The sequence below is a fragment of the Canis lupus genome, chromosome 21 (genome assembly GCF_003254725.2).
Source record: "Canis lupus dingo isolate Sandy chromosome 21, ASM325472v2, whole genome shotgun sequence".
NCBI classification, from domain to species: domain Eukaryota; kingdom Metazoa; phylum Chordata; class Mammalia; order Carnivora; family Canidae; genus Canis; species Canis lupus.
Window position 1 is genome coordinate 25,435,122 of NC_064263.1, and position 26,882 is coordinate 25,462,003.

The window sequence follows — 26,882 nt, forward strand, 5'->3', positions numbered from 1 at the left end:
GTAGGTTGTCTTTTAGTTTTGTTGACTGTATCCTTTGCTGTGCAAAAGCTTCTTATCTTGATGAAGTCCCAATAGTTCATTTTTGCTTTGTTTCTTTTGCCTTCGTGGATGTATCTTGCAAGAAGTTACTGTGGCTGAGTTCAAAAAGGGTGCTGCCTGTGTTCTCCTCTAGGATTTTGATGGAATCTTGTCTCACATTTAGATCTTTCATCCATTTTGAGTTTCTCTTTGTGTATGGTGAAAGAGAGTGGTCTAGTTTCATTCTTCTGCATGTGGATGTCCAATTTCCTCCGCACCATTTATTGAAGAGACTGTCTTTTTTCCAGTGGATAGTCTTTCCTCCCTTATCGAATATTAGTTGACCATAAAGTTGAGGGTCCACTCCTGGATTCTCTTTTCTGTTCCATTGATCTGTGTGTCTGTTTTTGTGCCAGTACCACACTGTCTTGATGACCACAGCTTTGTAGTACAACCTGAAATCTGGCATTGTGATGCCCCCAGATATGGTTTTCTAAAAATTTATAAGCCATAATTTGTTTTCCATTTGATAATGTCTTAAATATTATCAGATAAGCTCCTTTAAATTTGTTTTTTCCAACAAATATTAATCTTTATTATAAGATGACTGTAATACACAGTGAAAAATGTTTTTCTTACTAATAGCTTCTAGAAATTTAGAAAGAAAAATTTACAAAATGTGAGGGAAAGAAAAAAAATTCATAAAAGTATAGCCATCATTTCTTACTTCAGCAGTCTACTGAACCTACAAATTGAAGTAAAAACTTGAAATATTAGAGGTAAGCTAAGTTAGTGTCTTTTAGTCCATTGGATTTTCTCTTTATTAAAACTTGCATCTAAATTGCTTTGGAAATAAAGGGGAAACTCTATAGGAGAAAACATGACTGGAGGGAAGAAAATGGTTGAAGTGAACATGAAAAGGATTAAATAACTGACATTAATGTTTAACACTGTGTAGCTTTGGGCTTGTGCCTCTTAAAGGGAAGATACCTTTTATTAAGCAAACTTCCATGTTATCTGCTTATATTGACAACAGTATTAAATGAACTGGACATTTAATACGTCCTCTCTGTTTAAGTCCGACAGGATTTATGCATATTGTTCCTCTAATGAGATTGTCATAATAGCAACATTAAGTGGAGAACTAAGCTAATTTCAGGCAGATGACTTTTATGTCTCTTATGTATACTAAAGGCAACGTTATGAGTTTTGTGTAAACACAGTAAATTAACTTAAGATGATAAATCTGTTATTATAACTAACTTTTCAAGGAAACATCTTTTTAAATGTGTTTTTATGATTCTGTTTTAAGTGCTATAATGGTAATAATGCCTGTAGTCTGAATGGAGTGACACAAAGACATTGGAGGACCTTCTTTTTTTTTTTTTTTTTTGAGAGAGAGAGAGAGAGAGAGAGAGTGTGTGTGTGTTTGCTATGGACAGAGAAGGGGCAGAGGGAGGAGAGAGAGAATCTCAAGCAGGCTCCACACCTAGTATGGAGCCCCATTCAGGGCTCTATCTCATGACCCTGAGATCATGATTATTGTAACATTATGCTATAGTAGCCTTGAATGCAGGTGATAGGAGTCCTCTGACTTTGTTCTTACTTCTCAGAATTGTTTTGGTTAGTCTGATACCTTTATCTTTCCATATATATTTTAAAGTCAGGCTGTTTATATCTACAAAAAAACTTTGTGGAATTTTCATTTGGATTTCATTTATAGATCATATTGGAAACAATTGACATCTTCAAAAATATGAAGTCTTCCAATTCATTAACATCACATATCTGTACATTAATTTAGATCTTCTTTGATTTCTTCCATCAATATTTTGGAATTTTCTGTATACACTCCTACACATATTTTGTTAGATTTATACCTAAGTACTTCATTTTTATCCAGTGCTATCATGCAATGTTTTTAAATTTCAAACATTAATTTTTCATTACAAATATGTAGGAAAACAGCCTTTTTTGTATGTTGTTCTCGTATCTTGCAGCCTTGATAAACTCAAGTATTAATTCCAGGAGGGGTTTTTTGTTTGTTTGTTTGTTTTGGTAGATTCTTTGTAGTTTTCTCTGTAGACAGTCACATCATCTGTAAGTAAAAATAGTCTATTTCTTCCTTTCCAATCTGTATGCCTTTTCTTTTTTATTGTGCTAGGTGGAACTATGAGTACAGTATTGAAAAGGACTGGTGACAGAGGACATTCTTACCTTTGTCCCAGTCTCAGGGGGAAAACATTTACTCTCCATTAGAAGTATGTTAGCTGTAGGTTTTTCATATACACCCTTTTTAAAAAAGGATTTATTTATTTATTTATTTATTTATTTATTTATTTATTTACTTATTTATGATAGAGTGAGAGAGACAGGCAGAGACACAGGAGGAGGGAGAAGCAGGCTCCATGCAGGGAGCCCTATGCGGGACTCGATCCCGGGACTCCAGGATCGCTCCCTGGGCCAAAGGCAGGTGCTAAACCACCGAGCCACCCAGGGATCCCCTCATGTACACCCTTAATAGGTTAAAGAAAGGTCCTTCTGTTTCTAGTTTCTTGAGAGTTTTTAATCATGAATAAGTGTTGAATGTCATCTTTTTTTCATTGTTTCGTCCTCAAATCAGGACAAGTCATTAGATCTTGTTTTTTTATGTAATTATTTTTTAAAAAATTAATCTTTTTTGATAAAAGGAAAAGGCTAAAATATGTGCTTAATGTTTAATATATGAGATTAATATTAATATTGTTTATTATGTACTTTAAAATAATACACTGATTAATTTAATGCTTACTGTAATTATGTACCACAGAAAATAATGAAAAATATTTCAAAACTTTCCTTAAGGGTAGAAGGGAAGTTCTCCATTACTATTAAAGTAATTTAAGAATAATAAAGACAATTGTTGTTTAATTTATATCAGTTTGAAAACTATCCAGCTTATGCAACGGATTTGTTAATTTTTATTTTATTTATTTATTTATTTTTAAAAAGATTTTATTTATTTATTCATAAAGACAGAGAGAGAGAGAGAGAGAGAGAGAAGCAGAGATACAGGCAGAGACAGGCAGAGGGAGAAGCAGGCTCCATGCAGGGTGTCTGACGTGGGACTCCATCCTAGGTCTCCAGGATCACGCCCTGGACTGAAGGCAGTGCTAAACCGCTGAGCCATGAGCCACCCAGGCTGCCCAGATTTGTTGATTTTTATAAGTCATTTGCATAATCTTGGGAATTTCACAACCAAAAGGTGTGTAGTATATCAATAACATGGTGCATGGGGCACCTGATGGCTCAATTGGTGAAGCGTCTGACTTTGGCTCAAGTCATGATTTTCAGGGTCCAGGGATCAAGCCCCACTTTGGGCTCTCTCCTTAGGTAGGGGGGAGTCTGCTTATCCTTCTCCTTCTGCCTCTCCCCCTGCTCAGCAGGCACTCTCTCTCTCAAATGAATAAATAAAATCTTCAAAAAGATAACATTGTGTCCTATAATTATGAAGAGCAATCTACCCTTAGTAAAATTTAAATATTAGTTTCTCTGTATGTTAAGGGGATGGAATGGGTACAGAATAACCTGTGTGAGAGCCCTGAAGCACACTCTTGCTCAGCTTGCTGTGGTAAGTGGGCAAAAGGTTAAGGCATCAGTTCATTTCCCAGTATCTACTGAACAGTGGCTTTCTTTGTGTTGTTTCACTTGTTAGAGCAATATAGCAAGTGTTATTGAGAGGTAAAACAAAGCGTCTTACATCAGACACTGATAGCTTTTTAAAAAGTTGGAATGGAATGTTATTGGATGTTCCAAAGAGTATATTGATAGTACATTTTTATGGAAACCACTGCTGCAGAGTAAACTATATTGGAAATCAAATGAACATTATCCATCAGTGATGCTCAAATAAATATAAATAAATATTATATATCTAGTGTACCAGTTTTAGAGAATAATGTTGTGGCATGAGGGAATGATTAAAAAAATTTTTTTGTAGGAAATTTCTAGCCATAGATTTATTTTTTCTTAGCTACTTTATTAGTATAGATTTTATTTTCTACATATACAAACTTTTTATTCATTGGACATAACTTTAAATATAACATTAAAGGGAAACCAGCTAAGTACAGAATGCTTTCAGACACATGAAATGTTATTTAAGTCCTTTCCTATAATGGCCATGGAGTATTTCTTTTTCTTTTTCTTTTTCTTTTCTTTTTTCTTTTTTTTTTTTTTTTTTTTTTTTTTTTTGGAGTATTTCTTGAGCATCCATGCAGAATAGATCTTGAACAGCTGCATGGAGCACACAGAAGTCATGATTCCTGCCTCTGTGAAGTAGCTTGAATAAAGTCTTTCATCTAAAGATCTCACTGTTTATCTATTTCATGAATCCCTCATCACATCTCTAAAGGGCTCATTCAGTTTAATACAGTTCAACTTTGTGGTTCAGAGCTCTAGAAATTGCTGTTGTAACTTACAATGCACAAAAAAAGATTAGTTTAAGTAATTTCAGAAATTTTATCAAGAATTAGATAAAATCCACTCTAAAATGATTTTTTGGGCAAAGATTTAGAATGTTACGTAGGGATTCTAATTCAAGCCTAACTAGCTAGCTATATTGATTTTAAGTAAATTATGTATCCTCTTAGATGCCCAATTTCTCAACAAGACCTAACAGAGTTAAGATAAATAAATCTGTTGAAATGCTTGTCAAGTTCATTTGTTTTATATAAATTTTGAGTGCTGTCATTCTACCTTCTTAGTCCTACTCATAATCTGAGGCTCATATTATGTATCCCATGATCTGTATGAAATGTACTGCAACCACTTAAGCAGTAATTAAACTGAATAAGTCAGCTAATTACATCATTTAGATGTAATTTGTTAAGAAAATATCAGATGATCTTTTCCTCACCTAGGAATTAAATCACATATTGACATTTATTTGGTAGTAACCATGTGTTACCTCCCATTTATGTTACCTACTTCTTATTCGTATCCACATATTATGAGTTTTTATTTATTTGAATCTGCACAAAAATTAATGTGTGCCTTATGTGTATGGAATAAATTTCTGGTACTTTTGTTTTTCATGACTTTGGAGTGTCCACACATATGTTTTCTTCCAGTAGTGGAAGTGGTCAAATTTGACTGTAATTTTACAAAGGAAACTTACTTATTATATTAAAACCACCTGGTCATAATCTTAAAAATCTGGTTCTTTTTTTTTTCCTCCTCTGAGGAAAAGTGAAGAACCAGAGAAATTTTTATTTAGACATTTCTAACTCAGAAAGGCAAAAACACAAAAGGAATTTGGATATTATACATTTGAAATAGAATAGTGTAGGTGGCATTTATTTGTGCAGTCAGTGAACATTATTTTTTTTAAGGTTTATTTATTTATTCATGAGAGACACACAGAGAGAGAGGCAGAAACATGGGCAGAGGGAGAAGCAGGCTCCATGCAGAAAGCCCAGTGTGGGACTCTATCCCATACTCTGGGATCATGCCCTGAGCCAAAGGCAGATGTGTAACCACTGAGCCACCCAGGCATCCCTGTCAGTGAACGTTATTAACATCAACTAAATGCTAGCTTCTTTGCAATAGTCTGGAGGCACTGTGATTGGAAAAAAAGGATAAGATCCCTACTTGATGGAGTTTATACTCAGTAAACAGATAAAATATATTTAAACCAGACAGTAACAACATAATGAAGATTATGAATAAATGGGGGTGATGTGAGAGAGTAACTGGATGAAGGGTGAGCTGCTTTGTATACAATGATTAAATAAAACCTCTTAGAGGGATACAAAGACGTGAAGGATAAGAAGTGCCTAGATTGTGGTCTCTAAATCTCATTTCTCTCTGAAAGGAATCAGAGTTTCTTAGAAAACTAGTTTACTGAATATCTGGAATAGAAACTGTAAAAGGCAACAAAGAAACTATCAAAGTTTATTGGGGTCATGATGTGGAACCAACTGGGAGGGACTCCTTACTGACCACAGGTGTAACAATTAGAGAATTAAAAGAGTAGTGAGTGCAATAAATTGAAACATATCCCTTATTTAAAATAATATCAGTTCATAATGTTACTTTAAAATTCATCGTTCATGTTTGGGCAAAACTGAACAATCAAATACTTATCTTACCTTCCTTGTAGTAACTGTACTTTAGGATAACCAAATAGCTCAGGAGAGGAAGCTCTTTATTTTTTTTTATTTTTTTTTATTTTTATTTTTTAGAGGAAGCTCTTTAAAAAATAATTCCAGCTAGGATGCCTGGGTAGCTCCATGATTGAGCATATGCCTTTGGCTCAGGGCGTGACCCTGGGCCCAGGGATCCAGTCTCACATCAGGTTCCCTGCGAGGAGCCTGCTTCTCCCTCTGTCTATGTCTGTGCCTCTTTCTGTGTGTCTCTTATGAATAAATTTTAAAAATATTAAAAAAAAAGAATTCCAGCTAATGCAGAAAGAATGATGAGCTATTCTATTTTGATGAAATTAAAATACCTAGGCAATAGAATTTTTGATATTTTCCTGTATATAATTTTGAATATTTTGGGTTAGGAAATTTAAAAATCAGCTTAAAGCAGGGTGTTGAGAGTTCAGAAGGTAGAAATGGGGGGCGATAGGACGATACTTCATGCAAATAGCAGTATGAAGAAGGTACAGAGGTGAAAAAGTACTGTACAAATTCAGGTAAGACTTAGTAATTGGGCTTCTCAAAGTACAAGGTATATAAATGGAAGTACTGTGAATATGCAGTTTTATGTGAGTTCTTAGAATACACAGTACTTTGAAATAGTAAAATCCAACTATTGCCAAGCTTCGGAGGAACTTGAGATTTATAGGAGCTTCTTTACAGTTCCTGCTACCCTTTAGGTTCATTGAAATAATGATAAATAGAAGCATTCAACAATGCATTTAATTCAACAATGGATTTAATGCCATTTTGATTTGGCAGAGACCTTAATAGGAGGGTGCCGTATAATAGAATACAGCATTGATTTTACTTGGTAAGTCTCTGCTTAAAGTAGGCAATCTGTTAATTAATGTGATTGTTCTTCATCTTAGCATTTGATTTATTCTGTTTGAAGTTGCATGTAGAGATGAGTATCCTAAGTATATGATTTCTAATCCAGTACATTGAATGGGGGACCACATATATTCCCATCTGAAAGTAATACATTCTGTGTTCAGAGTGATTAGTTTAACCTCACTTGCCAATAAAGTAGTCTTCTCTGTTCAAATCCTGATACCCACTGTACCTCTTGAAGATAAATATTGTTTTTTTCCCACATTCATGTTGTATGGATAACAATAAGTGGGTATATTTCTTTGTAAAATTAATTTCTTTATTGAAATGATTTGTGCCATGGTATTATTTAAAAAGAAAAAAAAGCCCTTAAAATCTGTCTTGAATCAAAATGACTAATATGGAATAGTTAGCACCAAGGTTTGTTCATTAATTTTATAAGTGAATGTGTATCTGTCTGCTCCAAACTGAATTTGTTGGTTGTTGCCTTTCATAAGATGAGAGTTTGGATTTAGAAATGCAGTACATGCCACAGCAGAAGAATGGTGGGAAATTGAGTTGTCAAGCTGTGTAATCAGAGCTCTGTGGAGTGGACAGATGTGTTCCCTATGATATTCCAGAGGTAGTTTGTTTTTATGGCTGGTCAGGTAGTGTGAAGTTGAAAGCGTATCAACTAAGTTCCAATTTTTTCATTCTTAGACTCCCCCTTTCCTAAAAATGGAAATGAGAGAGGATTGTGACAATAATGAAACAAGTTACAATGTTCTACCATTTATCATTGGTCCTTCTGAATTAAATTTACATTTGGAAAGAGGAGATTTGGAGCAATGTATTTTAAGGAAAAGAGCTTCTTTCGTGGCACAGTACTTATTTTTATAAAATATATGTATATACATATTTTTTTAACAGGGTATCCAGAAGTTGGCTAGTCAATATCTGAAGAGAGATTGGCCTGGAATAAAAGCTGATGATCGGATTGATTACAGGTAACTTAGTTAATAGATCTTGCTTATTTTCTCTAAAACTGTTTTCGTTTAGAGCCATGTCACATGTAGATAATGTAGACTTCAGTATTTTAAAAAATTACTTTTCATTGCTATGTTTTTAGACATAATTTCAAAATTATCAGATGTTAATGTTCTACAACATATGTAAGTCATACTTATAAAATAGTTTCCTTATGTATTAAGCCAAGATTGTGTTTTGCTTAATTGATTAATTTAATCACATATAGAATTTAAAGAGGGTAGATGACAGCGGAACGTGAATTGTTTCCTTGGTGATCTACAGATGAAACACATTATTGCAACAATAATGAAACAAGTTGATAGTGTTCTGTCATGTTCTTTAATTCTGAAATTCTAAATTTGGGAAGATGGAATTTTGTGAGCCTACAGAAAAGAGTTTCTAAGTTTTACACACACACACACACAGAACAGGGTATCCAGAAATTGGCTAGTCAGTATCCCACATACAGATTTTAAAGAAGATAGATGACAGTGGAATATAAATTGTGTCTTCAGTGACCTACAGATATGTTTAAAGTATTTGTAATTATTTGTAATTTTGTGTAGGATTTGATGTCCTTTTTTTTTTTTTTTGAAGTTAATATGGAAGTGTTTATTGGCTTTTATGATCAAAACTGTCCTTAGTATAGGGGAACCAGAACTCAAAGACAAGATTTCAGAGTTTGCAGTTAAAACTAAAGCCCATGACACAGTAGCAGAGAATCCAGGATAATTAAGAATTCAGTATTCAGGTGTATGGCTTGGAATCTGAATATGAAATCATGTTTGCTGTATTGTCAGTGAAGAGTGACATCATCAGATAAATTCTTAACAACATTAGAAAACTGAAAGATAGGGATGCCTGGGTGGCTCAGTGGTTGAACATCTGCCTTTGACTCAGGGCCTGATCCCGTGGTCCTGGGATCGAGTCCCATATTGGGCTTCCCTGCATGGAGCCTGCTTCTCCCTCTCTCTCTGTCTCTGCCTCTCTCTCTCTCTGTGTCTCTCATGAATAAATAAATAAAATCTTTAAAAAATAAAAATCTTTAAAAAATCATAAATAAATAAAAAGAAGACTGAAAGATAAATAAACTATAATAATTCTTCACAGTTGCAGGACTGACTGATAGCATGGAAAGTGGCTTCATCAACTATAAGTAATAGATGTGTATAATTGCAATATAGACTACTAAAGCAAAACAGGAAACTAAAAAAGCTAGAGATTTTCTTGTGGACTTTCCAGTATCTTTAAAATTCCACTAAGAGGGGAAGAGATGAAATTGTAAGCAAAAGAGAAAGTGGAGCAAAAACCTTGAGTGAGAGAATGTTAAATAGTTTAGATTACTAGCATGAAGAAATCCTGACTAAGGAAGAGATTACTGGCTGGAGAATAAAGAAGTACTCCAGCTTATAGATAGGCTATTTTCTAAACTTGTTTGAAATTCAGGATTAAGGTTACCAAAGAAGTAAGGAGAGCTCTGCTCTCTGGCTAGCTTATACAACCTTATTTCTAAAAATATGTTAAGCCAGCTTTTACTAAATATTTACTAAATACCAGACACCATGCTATGAACTTCAGCTTAATCTCATGATAATGAAAACAACCCTGCAAGGTACATATAATCATCCTTTTTTTATACATTAGGAAACTAACTCTTGGGTTATATACTTTATTACTCAAGGTCGCACAGCTATTTAAACAGTCATTGATTCATTCTTTATTCATGAGGTAGATGTAAAATATCTACTATATACTAGCTGTTAAAGTATATTTTAGGATCAAAATGTGAAGTGTGGTGCCTGTGCTTACTGAAGTTACAGGAGATAGCTACTATAAATAGCTGTGGTATTGTGTTAGGAGTGGAGAGACAAGTTAGGACTGAAGAGGAAACCAAGGCTTCTAGATCTGAGTCGTAAAGAATATACAGGAGTTTGCCAAGGCTGGGCATAAGGAATTCTAAGCAAAAGTATCACCTTAAAGGCATGGAGTTATGAGAAAATATGGATGTTAGGTAACTGAACAGTCCACCTGGCTGGTGTGAAGTGTGTGGGTTGGAGGGTGAGAGGAGAAGTGGACCCGGAGAATACATAGACAGGGATCAGGAAATACTTTGCATATCAGACAGTTTATTTTCTTATTCAGAAGATAATGGAAGCATTGAAAAATTTCCACGAGAGGAAATACATGTTAGCTTGACTTTTAATAGTATGAAGGTGGATTAAAGATATGTGAAGAAGAATTTGGAAAGGATAAAATTGCAGGAATTTAATTACTCTTCGTCTCTTATTTGAACAATGAAAATTAGCAGTAGAAATTGGTTGTAGGGACGATTTCAGTAGATCTTTAGGAGATGGAAACTAGAGGACTTAAAATTGATTTGGCAGAGTTTTGTTTTTTGTGTCTATCATATTTGTTCTGAGATGAACTATAAACAGTTTCTATAACTGTCAAACTAGAAATTAGTTTTCTCAGTATCTAAAATAGCTCTTGTAACATAGAAAGCACTTGGTAAATATTTAGTGAATGAAGAATGAAGTTAGAGAGAGGGAGAGGAAAGACTATAGAAAGACCCCAAGGTTTGGTTTTTGTTGTTTTTAATTTTATTTAAATTTAATTAATTAACATATAATGTATTATTAGTTTCAGATGTAGAGTGAAGTTATTCATCAGTTGCATGTAACACCCAGTGCTCATTACATCCTTGCCCTCCTTAATGCCTATCACTCTGTTACCTCATCCCTCCCAACCCTGCTCCCCCCAGCAACCTTCAGTTTGTTTCCCATAGTTAAGAGTTTCTTATGGTTTGTTCCTTCTCTGATTTCATCTTACTTTATTTTTCCCTCCCTTCCCCTGTGATCCTCTCTTTTGTTTCTTAAATTCCACATATGAGTGTAATCATATAATTGTCTTTCTCTAATTGACTTATTTTGTTTAGCATAATACTTTGTAGTTCTACTCACATCATTGCAAATGGTAAAATTTCATTTTTTTTGATTGCTGAGTCCCCTGTCCCCTCAACCCCTAGGTTTATAAATTTAGGTAGCTAAGAGGGTAATAGTGGCTTTGTGAAAAAGATAATCGAAAGATCAAGATCGAGGGTGAGAATGGCAATTGCCAATTTTTTGTTTGTTTATTAGGAGTTTATTTTGGTTCTAGTTGTTTTAAATTTCTCTTTTAACTTTTTTTGTATTTATATTTGTACTTTAAAAATTCTTATCAAAGTAATGCATGTGCAACAGAGTATAAAGTGCTGCCTCATCTTCTTTCCCAAGCCTCTCTCGTTCACATTGCTGTTCCCTTAGAGTAAGTACTGTTAAAAGCACATGACCCTTCCATTTCTTTCCTCTGGGACACATACATAAGCACAAACAGTTTTGTTCTTCTTAACAGAATTGGAATTAATCTATACATATACTTCTGTAACTCCCTCCACCACTCCACTCTACCCTACCCACACTTAAAAGTGTTTTAGATCTTTCATGCCAGTACATTCAGGTACTCCATTCTTTTAAATGTTTGTGTTAGTATTATAGTATGGGTGGACTATAGTTTTGTTACCCATTTTTTGTTGGTAATTATTGAGTTTCTTACTATTGCAAATAATGCTTTAGTGGATAACTCATGTTTGCATATAGTTACATCTTTGTGGACTAGGAAAGTATATCTACAGGGTAAATTTTTTTTTTTAGTGTAAATTCTTAAAGGGGGAAATGCGAGGTCAAGGGTTTATACATTTAAATTCTGACATTGAAAAAAAAATAAATTCTGACATTGTAAATTATACTTCATAAACTGTGTATCAATGTATTTTACATTTGTTCTAGTTGATTAGAATTTTCATTTTTTACTGAAAGAACATGTGATTAGTCTTCTAAAATATTTGTTAGTCTGATGAAACATACACTATTTAATGGCATTAAACCACCCCCATTTGCCTTAAAACTAAACGGTGACACTAAACGGTGACACTACTTTCTCTTGGATCTTTTTCTTTAGTCTTTTAGGACAAGTTTTCAGCTCTTAGTCTGTTCTGGCTGTTAAAACAAAATACCACAGACTGGATGGCTTTTTTTTTTTTTTAATTTGTATTTATTTATGATAGTCACACACAGAGAGAGAGAGAGGCAGAGACACAGGCAGAGGGAGAAGCAGGCTCCATGCACCAGGAGCCCAATGTGGGATTCGATCCCAGGTCTCTAGGATCACGCCCTGGGCCAAAGGCAGGCGCTAAACCGCTGCGCCACTCAGGGATCCCTGACTGGATGGCTTTTAAGTAAAAATTTATTTCTCATCTTTCTGGTGGTCAGGGGGCTGAGACCAGCCTGGTTTCTGGGGAAGTCTCTCTTCTGAGTTGTAGGATTTTCAACTTATATTGTGTCATTACACAGTGGAAGAGGTTTGGGAGCTCTGTGGGGTCTCTTTCAAAAGGGCACTAATCTACCTTATGGCCTAATCACCTCCCAAAAGCCTCACCTCCTAATATCATCATCTTTGGGGGTTAGGATTTCCACATGCAAATTTTGTGGGGACAGACATTCAAACTATAGCAAGTCCTTTCTATATAAGCATTTCTCAAAGTTCCCTTAGCTCTCTAGTGACTTTTTAAAGTAATCTTAAATGTCTTTTTTCTGTCTTTATATATTGTCTATAAACTAGTAATGATTGTATGTTTCTTATTAACTCGTCAGCTTAGGAATCAAAAAGTCAACTACCTCCAAATTTGACTTCTTCCTAGATCTCGTCCTGTCTTAGGAATCTTAAGCAGCTGCTTCTCTGCCTGTGATCTCTTCCTTTCATTATTTCAGTTAGGTACAGTACCACCAACTCCCTTTGTAAAATAGGCCTAGTATAACTCCCCTGCTTGAATATTACCTGTATTTCTTCTTGCCAGTGGGATGAAAATTTTAAATTAATTAATATTTATTTATTTGAGAGAAAACATGAGTAGGGAGGGAGGGGCAGAGGGCAAAGGAGAGAGAGAATCTTAAGCAGGCTCCACACTATGCTTGATCTCAGTCTCACGACCCTGAGATCATGACCTGAGCTGAAATTAAGAGTTGGACACTTAACTAACTGTGCCATCCAGGTGCCCCCTGCCCCCCCCAAGATATTTTTTAAAAGCCATGAAGAAACCTGGCACCAGATTACCTTTCTCTCCTCATCTTTGGCCATTTCTCCTTTCCTTAATCCTTAGTTCCCTCACCTATGGGTACCTCAAGCTGCAGTTGTATTGCAGTTCTTACCATACCTTGACTGGACTGAAATCAGTCATCCTCCCTGTCTTTACCTCTGTTACCTGCAGTTAGGATATTGTCCCTTCTTATTAGTGAGAGCAGCACTATATGAACACTTCTTAAAAACTATATTTTCTCCTTATTACTTACTGTATAAATTAATCTTAAATTATGAGCTTATGTATCATGTTTCTAGAGTTTTCTTGATGTACAGTGTTATATTTTTAGGTCTAGGGAAGATGTATGGTTTTTTAATTTTTTTTTTTTTTACTTTTTATTTTGAAATAGTTGTGGATTCATGTGCAGTTGTAAAAAGTAATACCAAGAGCTATCTTATACTCTTCACCTAGTTCTCCCAGTGGTAATATCTTACATAGCTATAATACAATATTACAACCAGGAAACTTATATTAATAAAATCCACCAATCTAATACAGAATACACCAGTTTTACATGCACTCATTTGTGTGTGTACATATTAAATTCTGTGCAGTTTATCACATATGTAGATTTGTGTGACCACCACCACAGTCAAAATAAATTGATTTGTTTCTTAATTATGGTTCTTCCTGATAAAGTTTTCTCTGTTTTCCATTGTGATATCTGTATGGGAGATATGCCAGCATGATTTTAGGTGGTATATGGATAAACATTTTTTAAAAATTTTACTATTTATAACTTAACTATTATGTCAAGTATCATTTGTTTTTCAGTTAGAGTGCGAAGTTATAAAGTATCATTTTAATTTAAAAGCTGAGTCATTTTAACAGAAAAAGGTAAGAAAACATTAGTGCAGGAGATACTGAGGCAAAAAATCATGTTAGATGAACACAAAGGACTTAGGATATACAAAGCTCAGTACCTTTATTAGAGGGAAGAGACACCTATTTTTTGTTAAGATTATTACTGAGACCAAGAGCAATCTTCTATCAGCAGCAGAGCAGAGGTTTGAGAGCCTGACAAATCTGGGTTCACATCTAGGCCATGTAATTCCCTCCTCTTTCCTCCACTAAATACGTATGGAGTGCCTGCCGTACCAGGTGCTGCGGATACAAGAGTGAACAAAACAAAGCTTCTGCTGCATGGAGCCTACATTCTAATGAGAGAAGACAAGACAAACATATAAATTCTTAAACATTATATACTGGTGATAAGGACAGTAAGGAGAATATAGCATAGTGGGAAGTGGTGGCACTGTAGTGGCTGTATTGTGTAGAGAATAGACTTTGGGGAAACGAGCAAAAGCAAGAGATGCTGTTACCATAATCCAAGCACAAGATAATATTGCCCAAATTGGGATAGTAGCAGTGGAGGAGACAGACAATAATCAGATTCCATTATATTTTTAAAGTCTACTGAACAGGATTTTGGGGTAGATCAAATGAAGGATGTGAAAGAAAAAGGAAAATCAAAAAATAAAAAAGAAAAAAAAAAAAGAAAAAGGAAAATCAATGATGACTCTAGGGTTTCTGGTTTGAGCAACTAGAGGGTTTGAATGGCTATCAATGAGATGGAAAGAATTAACAAATTTTAGGGATATCAAGAATTTGGTTTTGGACACTATAGTTTTAAGATACCTACTAAATGTCCAAGTTGGATATGTTAATAGGCGGTTGTAGGTTAGGAAAGATGTCTAGGCTGGAAATAGAAATTCAGGAATAGTATATTGGCAGTATTTAAAGCCATGTGCCTCAATGAGTATATCTAAAGAGTGAGTGTAGTTAGAAAAGAGAAGCCTGGGGACTAACTTTGGGGGCACTCCAGCATTTACAGGGCAGTGAGATGAAGAGGAATCAACAAAGGACATTATTAAAGAGTGGCTAGTGAGAAAGGAGTAGACTAAGAGAGAGTGATGTCTTGGAAGCTGAGGGAGGAAAGCATTTCAAGAAGGATAAACTAGATCAGTTCTGCTGATAAATTGAATGACAGGACCAAAGCTTGAATTGACTACTGAGTTATCCATAAGGAGATATTTGATGACCTTGACAAGCAATTTCTGAAGAATGGTGGAGGCTTAAGGGCTTATTTAAATTAATCAAAAGAGATCAGGAATGGAGCATCTGGATGGCTCAGTTGGTTAAATGTCCAACTCTTGATTTCAGATCCTGATCTCAGGGTCCTGAGATCAAGCTCTGCATGGGCTTGGTACTGGGCATGGAACCTGCTTAAGTTTCTCTCTGTCTCTCTGTCTCTCTGTCTCTCTCTCTCTCTCACTTTCACTCTCTCTCTCTCCCTCCACCTTCTCTCCCTCTCTCCCCTCCCCTCTCCCTCTCTCTCCCTATCCTCTTATTCTCTCCATCTTCTGACCCTCCCTCAATCCCAGCTTCCTCACCCTCACTAATGCATGTTCTCTCCCCCCCCTCAAAAATAATAATAATAATTTTTTAAAAGACCAGGAGCTTGGGACACCCGGGTGGCTCAGTGGCTTAGCGCCTGCCTTCAGCCCAGGGCATGATCCTGGAGTCCTGGGATTGAGTCCCACATCAGGCTCCCTGCATGGAGCATGCTTATCTCTCTGCCTGTGTCTCTGCCTCTCTGTGTCTCTCATGAATACATAAAAAATAAAATCTTAAAAAAAAAAAAGACCAGGAACAGAAGAATTTTACAATAATTTCAGACAGTTCTTTCAAGGAGTTTTGCTGTTCAAGGAACAGGCACTAGTGTGGTAGCTGGAGAGAATTGGAGGAGTTTTTTTTTGTTTTCGCAGGTGGGAGATGTTATAGCATATTTAGAGATCCATCCAGTGGAGAGGGAAAAGTTGATGTTGAGAAAGCACAATTACTGGATTGCTATTCTTTTTTAAAAAAAGATTTTATTTATTCATGAGAGACACAGAGAGAGAGAGGCAGAGACACAGGCAGAGGGAGAAGCAGGCTCCATGCAGTGCACTCAATATGGGACTCGATCCTGGGTCTCCAGGATTACACCCTGGGCTGAAGGTGGCGCTAAACCGCTGAGCCACCCGGGCTGCCCTGGATTGCTATTCTTGAGTGAATTATAGAGTGTAGTATAAATGTGAAAGGTTGGCCTTCAGAGCACAGGTAGTTCATCCAAGTAAAGAGATGATAGAGTGCATGGGTGGAGAAGCGGGGAGATTGGTAGATGTGTGGGACCATATGGGCATTGTCTTCTGGTAGCTTCATTATCAGCTGAAAGTGTAGTCATATTAGAAGTTTGAAATGAGAGGAAAAGGTGGGAAATAATTACGTAGAAGATGGAGAGAATAAGAGGATTTAGGGGAGTATAAGTAGAATTGCTGGGTAGCACTTAGGGGTTACTAGAGTTTTTTTAGACATCAATTTAACCTGAGACCAAGGCAGCATGATTATGGTTTTCTCCAGTAATGTAATCTCTGCTGCACAGAGATAGGTATGGTATACACAGAGATAGGTACAGTATAAACAGAATTTTGGATTTAACCAAAATTGAAATTTGTAGATTAGAACAATGAAAAGACAGAGGGGCCAGGATCATAAGGGTATATAAAGGGAGTGATTATAGTGGTAGACCATGAAATTTAGGTTGGATAAGGAGCTGAGAAGGGAAATTATGAGAGATGCTAAGAGACAGTGGGAAGGAGAGTAGGATGAAAATTAGTGAAAGGGAATAAAGGGGAAAGGAGGAAAAATGAATGGGAAATATCAGAAAGGGTGACAGATCATGAGAGACTCCTAACTCTGAGAAGCGAACAAGGGGTGGTGGAAAGGGAGGTGGGCGGGGGGTAGGGGTGACTGGGTAACGGGCATTGAGGAGGGCACTTGATGGGATGAGCACTGGGTGTTATGCTATATATTGGCAAATTGAACTCCAATAAAAAAATTTTAAAAATTAAAAAAATTAGAGATAAAAAAAAAAAAAGAATGGATTGTAGGTTCTAGTAGAGTTTGAATACTTATTGGAGTCAGAATCCTAAAAGGAATAAGTAGAAACAGAAGGTCAGGGCTTAGATGATTAATTTGGGATTACAGCAGAGGGGTAGTTATTGGTAATGGCAAAGTCTAAATTATGACCATAGAAGTACTATTTCCTGGTGAATAGCCTTGGAAAAATTCTACAACCTCTCCAAGCCTTACTTTTTTGTCCTTTGAAAAATGGAGATAAGGCCTATTTTACAAAATTGACATGAGGATTAAATGATAACGTAAATTTAAAAATACATGGCATAGTGTTTAGTATGTGATGGATTTTTAAAAGAATTTACTTCCTTTCTTTCATAATTTTGAGCCTCATTTTCTGACCTGAGCAACATAGCAGAATACCATATGCATCAAAATTATGTATAGAAGCCTAGTGAAAAATTTTTTTAAATTAAAAATCATTCTATACCCATTATTTTTCCTCAGAATGAAAAATACTACCATTGCAGCTATCACTATTATGTCAAACACTTACATTTCTATTATAATTCTGCTTCTGTTACTATTTATTCATTTAAACAATCTGTGCCAAAGGCTTTCATATCATTTGCATTTACTGCCAAAATAGCCATATGAGGTATGTAGTGCTGGTATTTTCGTTATTTTCTCCATTTGCCAGTTGAGGAAATGAAAGTAGAGTGAAGTATCCTACATATGATTATATTGGCTGAACTAGAACTTGAACCCGAGTTTTCTGATTAACTGGTAACTGAATTCTGTTTTTTTTCGTGGTGTGTCATTATTAGAGATATGCTTGCCTACTGTAGATCTGCCAATCTCTAAAGATCTCTTTTTAAACTGTACAAGGAAAGAATTTTTCTTTTTATTGTACAATCCTCATAATGTATGTATCCATTCATTTTTTTCATGTAACAAATACTTACTGTAACTTTTCTGAATGTTAGGCCATGTGTTTAGGCCCTAGAAATATGGTAGTGAGAAAAACATGTACCCTTACCTTCAGGAAATTTTCACAATAGTGAGAGGGATACACATTAACCATTACATAAAAATATTTATAATTGAAGTTAAAATGCTGGAGCCATGTGAACAAGTAACAGAGAGGGACTTAATTGAGTCTGTGAGTTGGGTTGGTGGTGATCATGAAAGTTTTCTCTAAGGAGGTTACAATTAAGCTGAGATTTGAAGGATGAACAGCAGTCAGTGAGGCAGAGATAAAAGTGGGTGCTAGTTAAGGGGAGAACCTGGGTGAAGGGATCCTTCCTTCATTCTTTCCATCCACCTTAACCCTCCTTCCTTCCTATCACAACATAGTGGTTCTTTCTCATTTTTATTATGATTTTAAAATGTATTTTAAATGTAAATTAATAGTTATGAAGCATCGTACTGAAGTTTTTTCTCTGCATTTTCTGAGAAAATCAATTATTTGAACTGCTTAGGAGGCCTGTGGTGAGTTTATATCCTAGTTTATATCAGTTGTCATGCAATAAGGCCATGGAAGATACTAATTTTGCTGTTCTTTTTTTTCCAGTTTTACTGAAAAATAATGGACATGCATCATTCTATAACTTTAAAGTGTACAGTGTGATGGTTTGATTTACATATATTATGAAATGGTTACCATTATAGGTTTAGTTAACATCCATTATCTCATTTTCTTTTTTTCATTATCTCATATTCATTTTGCTTTTATGCTGACAGTTTTTGCTGGCACAACACACTGAATCTTTTACCAAAGGGAGTGTGATACTCTTCTGCTTAAATAAATGAATATTTCCATCTAAAGTGATTCATTCATTCATTACAAAAACTAATTGATTATATAAGTTAATAGTTTCCTTGGTTGAAAAATACAGTCACAAGTTTTTTTTAGTTCTAAGTAGGATGGGGACCCAGGCAATTTTTCTTTCTCTTGTTTTTACTTTATCATCCATTTCATCCACTGACCCACTGCTTGCATTTATGTAACCCAAGGTACCTACTATAGTAGCAGTCTATAATAGAAAATCCACGTGGCATAAGAAGAAAATCTCGAGAGATGAATGTTATAATCTATCAGTACAAGTATTTCATTTTTAAAAATAAAATACCAGGGACACCTGGGTGGCTCAGCGGTTGAGCATCTGCCTTTGGCTCAGGGCATGATCCTGGAGTACTGGGATTAAGTCCTGCATCAGGCTTCCTGCATGGAGCCTGCTTCCCCCTCTGCCTGTGTTTCTGCCTCTCTCTCTCTGTGTCTCTCATGAATAAATAAATAATCTTTAAAAAAAAAAAAAGCCAGAGACACACACACACAAAATACCATCCATTGTTATGATAAGTTATAAAATATGTTTAATCTGTATAGGTACATACTAGAACTGACTAAGGTGTTTAGCAAAATAGAAAAGAAGCTTTGAAAGGGACATTGACTACAAAAAGCAAAGGATGAATTCTTTGACACTAAGAAGAGATTGCTGAGCACATTTATCAAGCAAAGGTGTTGGAACTTGCTTGGAATGATTCCAAGTGACAATGTGATGCTGGCTAAGCATTATTACAACATAGAAAACAGATGTAGAACAATGATACCATAGACTTCTTTTGTTAGAGAAATGGACTTCTCAAGCACATAAGCAGTTGTTCATTATTTTTTTCCAGCCATATCAGTTTATGTAAGAAAGTAATATGATGTAGTTGAAAGATAATGTACTTTAGAGGTACCCAGCCTTCATCTTAGTTCTGCCACACTCGTGTGATCTAGAGGGATTCTCTAAATCTCTCTGAGCCTCAGTTACCCATCTCTAAAATTAGGAAAATATCTTTTAGAAAAGTTTTTAAAAGATAGATTTATTTATCTTGGGAAGAGAGAATGGGAGAGTAGCAGGGGGGAAAAGAATTTGAAGCAGACACCATGCTGAGTGCAGAGCCTAACACAGGGCTTGATCTCACAACCCTGAGATTACCACCTGAGAGCCCAAACCAAGAGTTGGACACTTAACTGATTGTGCCACCCAGGTGCCCCAGGAAAATATTTAATGAAATAATGAAACTTGATATACACAGTGATGACCCTGAGACAGCGAAAAGTCTGTATAGTCTGAATTATTCACTAATTTTTATAGTATTAGCTTTGCCTGGAATTGTAACCTTGTATCACTTTATTTCAGTATCAAAAATAGTTGATGAATCAAGACAGCCCATTGCAGAGCTACAGAGGAATAAAGTATATGTTCTACCTATATATGTTAAAATATTAATACCTATAAAGCAGTATAAATACACTTTCAACTATAAAGAAAATATTCATTCTGCTTCACAGTGCTAGCCAGTGAGCATAAGGTTAGCCAACTTTTTTTTTCTTTTCCCTCCCTAATACTTTTCTGTCCCTCTTTGAATTTAGGAGCATGTATCCTGTTTGGAAATCTTTTCTTGAGGGAACAATGCAGGTAGCCCAGTCTCGGATCAATATATGTGAAAACTATAAAAACTTCATTTCTGAGCCTGCAAGGACAGTGAGAAGCATAAAAGAACAGCAACTAAAAAGGGTATTGTTTCTATTCTTTTCTTATATGCATATTAATATCTCGGTGCTCCATTTGTAATCTGCAAGATTATGTTAAATTGCATTTTAACACGTGAGCTTTTCTATATGGTCACAAATATTTCTGATTTCAACATGGAATTTCTGATTTCAACATGTTATTAGGATTATTTTTTTTCATCATATTCTTTCTAACTACTGTATTTTATTAACTGACAAAAGTGTAATTTGAATTTAGACATTTTGGAAGCTCAGTGCACACTTATGAATATCACTTTTCACATTAACTCAAGTAAATAGATTGACTTAGTTCCACAATATTGGTATAGTTTGGTGTATGTTAAAGTAGTTACAATGTTATTAATCCTACTAAGTCTTGAAAAAATTCATCTTAGTTTTAATTTGAGCCATTTTGCATAATAATTTAAAAGAAGTTGACACATTTTGACCAAATATAAAAAACTTATTACCAGAAATAGTGTTAAGTTTAATTATATAGGTTATAAGGAAGTAAAGTTTTTAAGTAGATCTATTTCTTTGATTATACAGAATTTAAAAATTCATAGGAAAAAATCACTATTTATTAAATGCAATTTTTATGAAAAGCTTGCTATTGAAAATATTGATTGAATTGTGTCCTTTTTTGGAAATAGAGTGACAAAAACAGATTATCATGATGCCTACTAAATAATTAAATTTTTCTTATGGAAGCATTAATATTTTAGAAAATATTGAAGTAACCATTTATGGAAATAGTAATACAGGATCCAGTGTTTTGATTCTGATTGTCATTTGTATTTTCAGAATTGTTTTACAAACAAAATATAAAATCTATACAAATTTGTTTATTTGTCAAAGATTATTTTAGTAGCATAAAATCAGTATGTTAAATGTATATGTGTGTATAAAATTCTCATCCCTTTCAAGCACTCATGTAATATCACTTGGTTTTAACATATTTTTATAAGAATGCCTTTGTTTATCTTTGCTGAAAATTATTTCTTTAAAAACAAACATGGTGGATAAACTATATGACTATGAACCAAACAATGCTTTTGAATTGGAGAAAAATATGTTGTATACCTAGGTATGTAAATATCCATGTGTGCAGAGACAGGGTAGGAGATAGAGGCAGAGAATTAATACTAGCATAACTTCCTAACTGGGAGGAAATACTACGTTTCAGATAGCCAGTGCATTCACTAAATCTAACTGAATTATTGGAAAATTCTACTTTTCTTAATATAAGAATATTTTGAAAAAGTTTATCACTGTGCTTTTCTCTTCCATTGGTAGAATAGTCTCTGCCCTGAATTTAACCAGCATTCCTGGGCAAAGGTTATTTGGTGAGATTTGACAGTCCTCATATCTGTGAATTAATTTGTTTTATATGATAGCTGTTAAAAATGGTGCTTATGTACCATCTAAGCAGTTGTTAGACATTAAGTACGTATATTAGCTTGTATAACTGAAAATTCCAGGTGCTCACATAAAGGTATTAGAATTCAGCCTTTCTTCCCATCTATTAGGTCTGCTTCATTCTTTAGCAAATGCTCTGTTCTTCAGCAGCTTTCTATATGGTGGCCCCCTAAATGCAAGATTTACAAATCTTACAGCAAGCAATCTTACATTTTCCATTTTCCTAAAAGCTCTAACAAAATTACCCAAATTGGTACTGATCGGCCTGTTTTTGGGTCACAGGCCTTCCCCCAAGTCAGGGATTACAATCCTCATGCAAACTATATGTACTAAAATGGGGTAAGAAAATTGAGATGGGTTTCCAAAGGAAAACAAGGGAAATAGAGACAGAGCAAGCAAAAATAACAAGTAACAACTACAGTTTCTCCGATTGTACCTCCCAAGCTTTACAACAGATTGACTCCATATAGAATAAATAGACTATCTATTCTTTTTCCTTTGCTTCTTTAACCTTTCCCTCATTTTTTTGCCTGCTTTTGAATTAATCTTGTATTTCTCATTTCTTCTTCTTTTTTTAAGCCATAGTGTGATAAAAGCAGTACAATAGAGTACTGTTGTCTATAGGCACAATGTCATACAGCTAATCTTGAACTTACTCATTCTGTATAACTGAAATTTTGGTTGGCTAGCAGTTCTCTCTTTGCTCTTCCTCCAGCCCCTGCTGACCACAGTTCTGTTTGCTTCCATGAGTTTGATACTTCATGTAAGTGGAGTCATGCAGTATTTGTCCCTTTGTGACTGGCTTATTTCACTTAGCATAATGTCCTGCAGGTTCATCTATGTTGTTGTATATGGTAGGATTTCAGTCTTTTTTAAGGTCAAATAATATTCCATTATGTTATATGCTACATTTTTTATAGGTTCATGCATTGATCAACACTTTGGTTGTTTCTTCTCTTCTTTCTGTACTTTAGTCTGAATATTTTCTACCAAAATCTTGCAGTTCATTAATACTCTGTTTTGCTATTTCTAATCTGCTTTTAAAACATCTTTTGGAATCTTAATGTATTTTTCAGTTCTAAAATTTTTTTATTTTATTTTATTTTATTTTATTTTATTTTATTTTATTTTATTTTATTTTATTTTATTTTATTTATAATTTATTTTTTATTGGTGTTCAATTTAACAACATACAGAATAACACCCAGTGCTCATCCCGTCAAGTGCCCCCCTCAGTGCCTGTCACCCATTCACCCCCACCCCCCGCCCTCCTCCCCTTCCACCACCCCTAGTTCGTTTCCCAGAGTTAGGAGTCTTTATCTTCTGGCTCCCTTTCTGATATTTCCTACCCATTTCTTCTCCCTTCCCTTCTATTCCCTTTCACTATTATTTATATTCCCCAAATGAATGAGAACATACAATGTTTGTCCTTCTCTGATTGACTTACTTCACTCAGAATAATACCCTCCAGTTCCATCCACGTCGAAGCAAATGGTGGGTATTTGTCGTTTCTAATGGCTGAGTAATATTCCATTGTATACATAAACCACATCTTCTTTATCCATTCATCTTTCGATGGACACCGAGGCTCCTTCCACAGTTTGGCTATTGTGGACATTGCTGATACAAACATCGGGGTGCAGGTGTCCTGGCGTTTCATTGCATCTGAATCTTTGGGGGAAGTTTGGAAGACCTCAAACACGTGGAGGTTAAGGACCATCCTGCTAAAAGATGAAAGGGTCAACCAGGAAATTAAGGAAGAATTAAAAAGATTCATGGAAACTAATGAGAATGAAGATACAACCGTACAAAATCTTTGGGATGCAGCAAAAGCAGTCCTAAGGGGGAAATACATCGCAATATAAGCATCCATTCAAAAACTGGAAAGAACTCAAATACAAAAGCTAAAGGAGCTAGAGAAAAAACAGCAAATAGATCCTACACCCAGCAGAAGAAGAGAGTTAATAAAGATTCGAGCAGAACTCAACGAAATCGAGACCAGAAGAACTGTGGAACAGATCAACAAAACCAGGAGTTGGTTCTTTGAAAGAATTAATAAGATAGATAAACCATTAGCCAGCCTTATTAAAAAGAAGGGAAAGAAGACTCAAATTAATAAAATCATGAATGAGAAAGGAGAGATCACTACCAACACCAAGGAAATACAAACGATTTTAAAAACATATTATGAGCAGCTATACGCCAATAAATGAGGCAATCTAGAAGAAATGGATGCATTCCTGGAAAGCCACAAACTACCAAAACTGGAACAGGAAGAAATAGAAAACCTGAACAGGCCAATAACCAGGGAGGAAATTGAAGCAGTCATCAAAAACCTCCCAAGACACAAAAGTCCAGGGCCAGATGGCTTCCCAGGGGAATTTTATCAAACGTTTAAAGAAGAAACCATACCTATTCTCCTAAAGCTGTTTGGAAAGATAGAAAGAGATGGAGTACTTCCAAATTCGTTCTATGAGGCCAGCATCACCTTAATTCCAAAACCAGAAAAAGACCCCACCAAAAAGAGAATTACAGACCAATATCCCTGATGAACATGGATGCAAAAATTCTCAACAAGATACTGGCCAATAGGATCCAACAATACATTAAGAAAATTATTCAACATGACCAAGTAGGATTTATCCCCGGGACACAAGGCTGGTTCAACACCCGTAAAACAATCAATGTGATTCATCATATCAGCAAGAGAAAAACCAAGAACCATATGATCCTCTCATTAGATGCAGAGAAAGCATTTGACAAAATACAACATCCATTCCTGATCAAAACTCTTCAGAGTGTAGGGATAGAGGGAATATTCCTCAACATCTTAAAAGCCATCTACGAAAAGCCCACAGCAAATATCATTCTCAATGGGGAAGCACTGGGAGCCTTTCCCCTAAGATCAGGAACCAGACGGGGATGTCCACTCTCACCACTGCTATTCAACATAGTACTGGAAGTCCTAGCCTCAGCAATCAGACAACAAAAAGACATTAAAGGCATTCAAATTGGCAAAGAAGAAGTCAAACTCTCCCTCTTCGTAGATGACATGATAGACATGTTTTTCTACATAGAAAACCCAAAAGCCTCCACCCCAAGATTGCTAGAATTCATACAGCAATTTGGTAGTGTGGCAGGAAAAAAATCAATGCCCAGAAATTAATGGCATTTCTATACACTAACAATGAGACTGAAGAAAGAGAAATTAAGGAGTTCTAAAATTTTTAATTGATTTTTAAAAAATAGATTCAGTGTTTCTAATGTAGATCTCCATGTTTTTCTTTTACCTTCTTAAATATGTTGCTCCTAATCTCTGTTTCATGATTCCACTGTCTAAATCGCTAAAGCCCTCTGTCGTTTACTGTTTCTCTTGGTTTTTGGTTATTAGCGTCAACTGTTTTAGTATGCTTCACAATGTTGGACATTCCAAAGAGTTAAAGTTTTCTGGCAGGCAAATAGAATACTGTCAAATCCCCTTGATTCTGTTAGGGTCTGGTTTTAGTCTTTCTTAAGACTGGCATATTTCACCTTTGTCCCTATTTCTAGGATTTTAACTGAACATGGTGGGGGCCTACCGAAATTCTTCTACTTTGATAAGACTTGACTCCAGTTCTTCTTTCAACATCTTGTAGCTGCTATGATCCTCTGGTAACTGCTCAGCTCATTAGCCTTTCAGCTACTGTTTTTTACTAGATTTCTTTGAGTTTCACCCATACATGCCATTTAGAAGTCAGCTGATGACTCAGAGGGAAATTGCATAGAGATCTTTGGTCTTGCTTCTCTGTAGCACCCTTCTTTCCAGATCTTAGCCTCTCAGGTTTCTACTCTTTCAGCATTCTTAAACTTCAACCACTGTTTGCCCAGTCTAGTAAGAATGCCTGTTTCTAGGGACGCCTGGATGGCTCAGTGGTTGAGACGCCTTTGACTCAGGGCGTGATCCTGGAGTCCCAGGATTGAGTCCCACATCGGGCTCCCTGTATGGAGCCTGCTTCTCTCTCTCCCTATGTCTCTGCTTCTCTTTCACTATGTCTCTCATGAATAAATAAGTAACATCTTAAAAAATAAAAAATAAAAAATAATGCCTGTTTCTTTGTACCCTGATTCAACAAATGACCTAAGGAAGAAAGTCACCTTAAGTATAGAGCTTACCTAGCTGTGCTTCCCTTCTTCCAGATATCACAGTCTCATAAGTCCAGTGTGTATTAACTCTTCTTTACTGCAGGCAGCTTTTATTTATTTTTATTTTTTTAAGATTTTATCCATTTATTTGAGAGAGAGAGAACAACAGAATCCCAGGATCCCAGAACCCCAGGATGACACCCCAAGCCAAAGGTGTAGACGCCTAACCAACTGAGCCACCCAGGCACCTCTAGTGCTGGCAGCTTTTAAAAATCTATTTTGTCTAAGTTTCAGTTTCCAACCTAGATGAAGGTAGTCTGAAACAACTTGTTCCATCATTATCACAACCAAGTTTGACTTAAAATTTTCCCTCTGTTAACATTTTAATGCTCATGTTCTTTTAAAAACTTTTTCTATTTTGACAATTTTCTAATACTTGGGGATAAATCCAAGCATATTACAATTATAAAGCATCTCACCATTGTGTAGATTAGAATGAGAGTTATATCATCATAGCTTTTTCTAAATCATGAGCTACAATAATCTCAAGCATTTGTTATTTTTAAAAAGTTGAGGTAAATTGACATAATATTAATTTCAGGTATATAATGTGATGATTTGATTTTTGCATATATTGCAAAAATGATCACAATAAGTCCAGCTA

General features: G+C 35.4%; 1 protein-coding gene across 6 annotated transcripts in view; it reads left to right on the forward strand.

The window, feature by feature from the left end:
* The window catches only part of FCHSD2 (FCH and double SH3 domains 2), a 333,702-nt gene that overhangs the window by 146,094 nt on the left and 160,726 nt on the right, over positions 1-26,882 (forward strand). For all 6 annotated transcript variants that reach the window (XM_035703856.2, XM_049098913.1, XM_025459111.3 and 3 more), the window contains 2 exons: positions 7,944-8,020; positions 20,537-20,681. In XM_035703856.2, the coding sequence (XP_035559749.1) occupies positions 7,944-8,020; positions 20,537-20,681 (222 nt within the window). The remainder of the gene's footprint in view (positions 1-7,943; positions 8,021-20,536; positions 20,682-26,882) is intronic.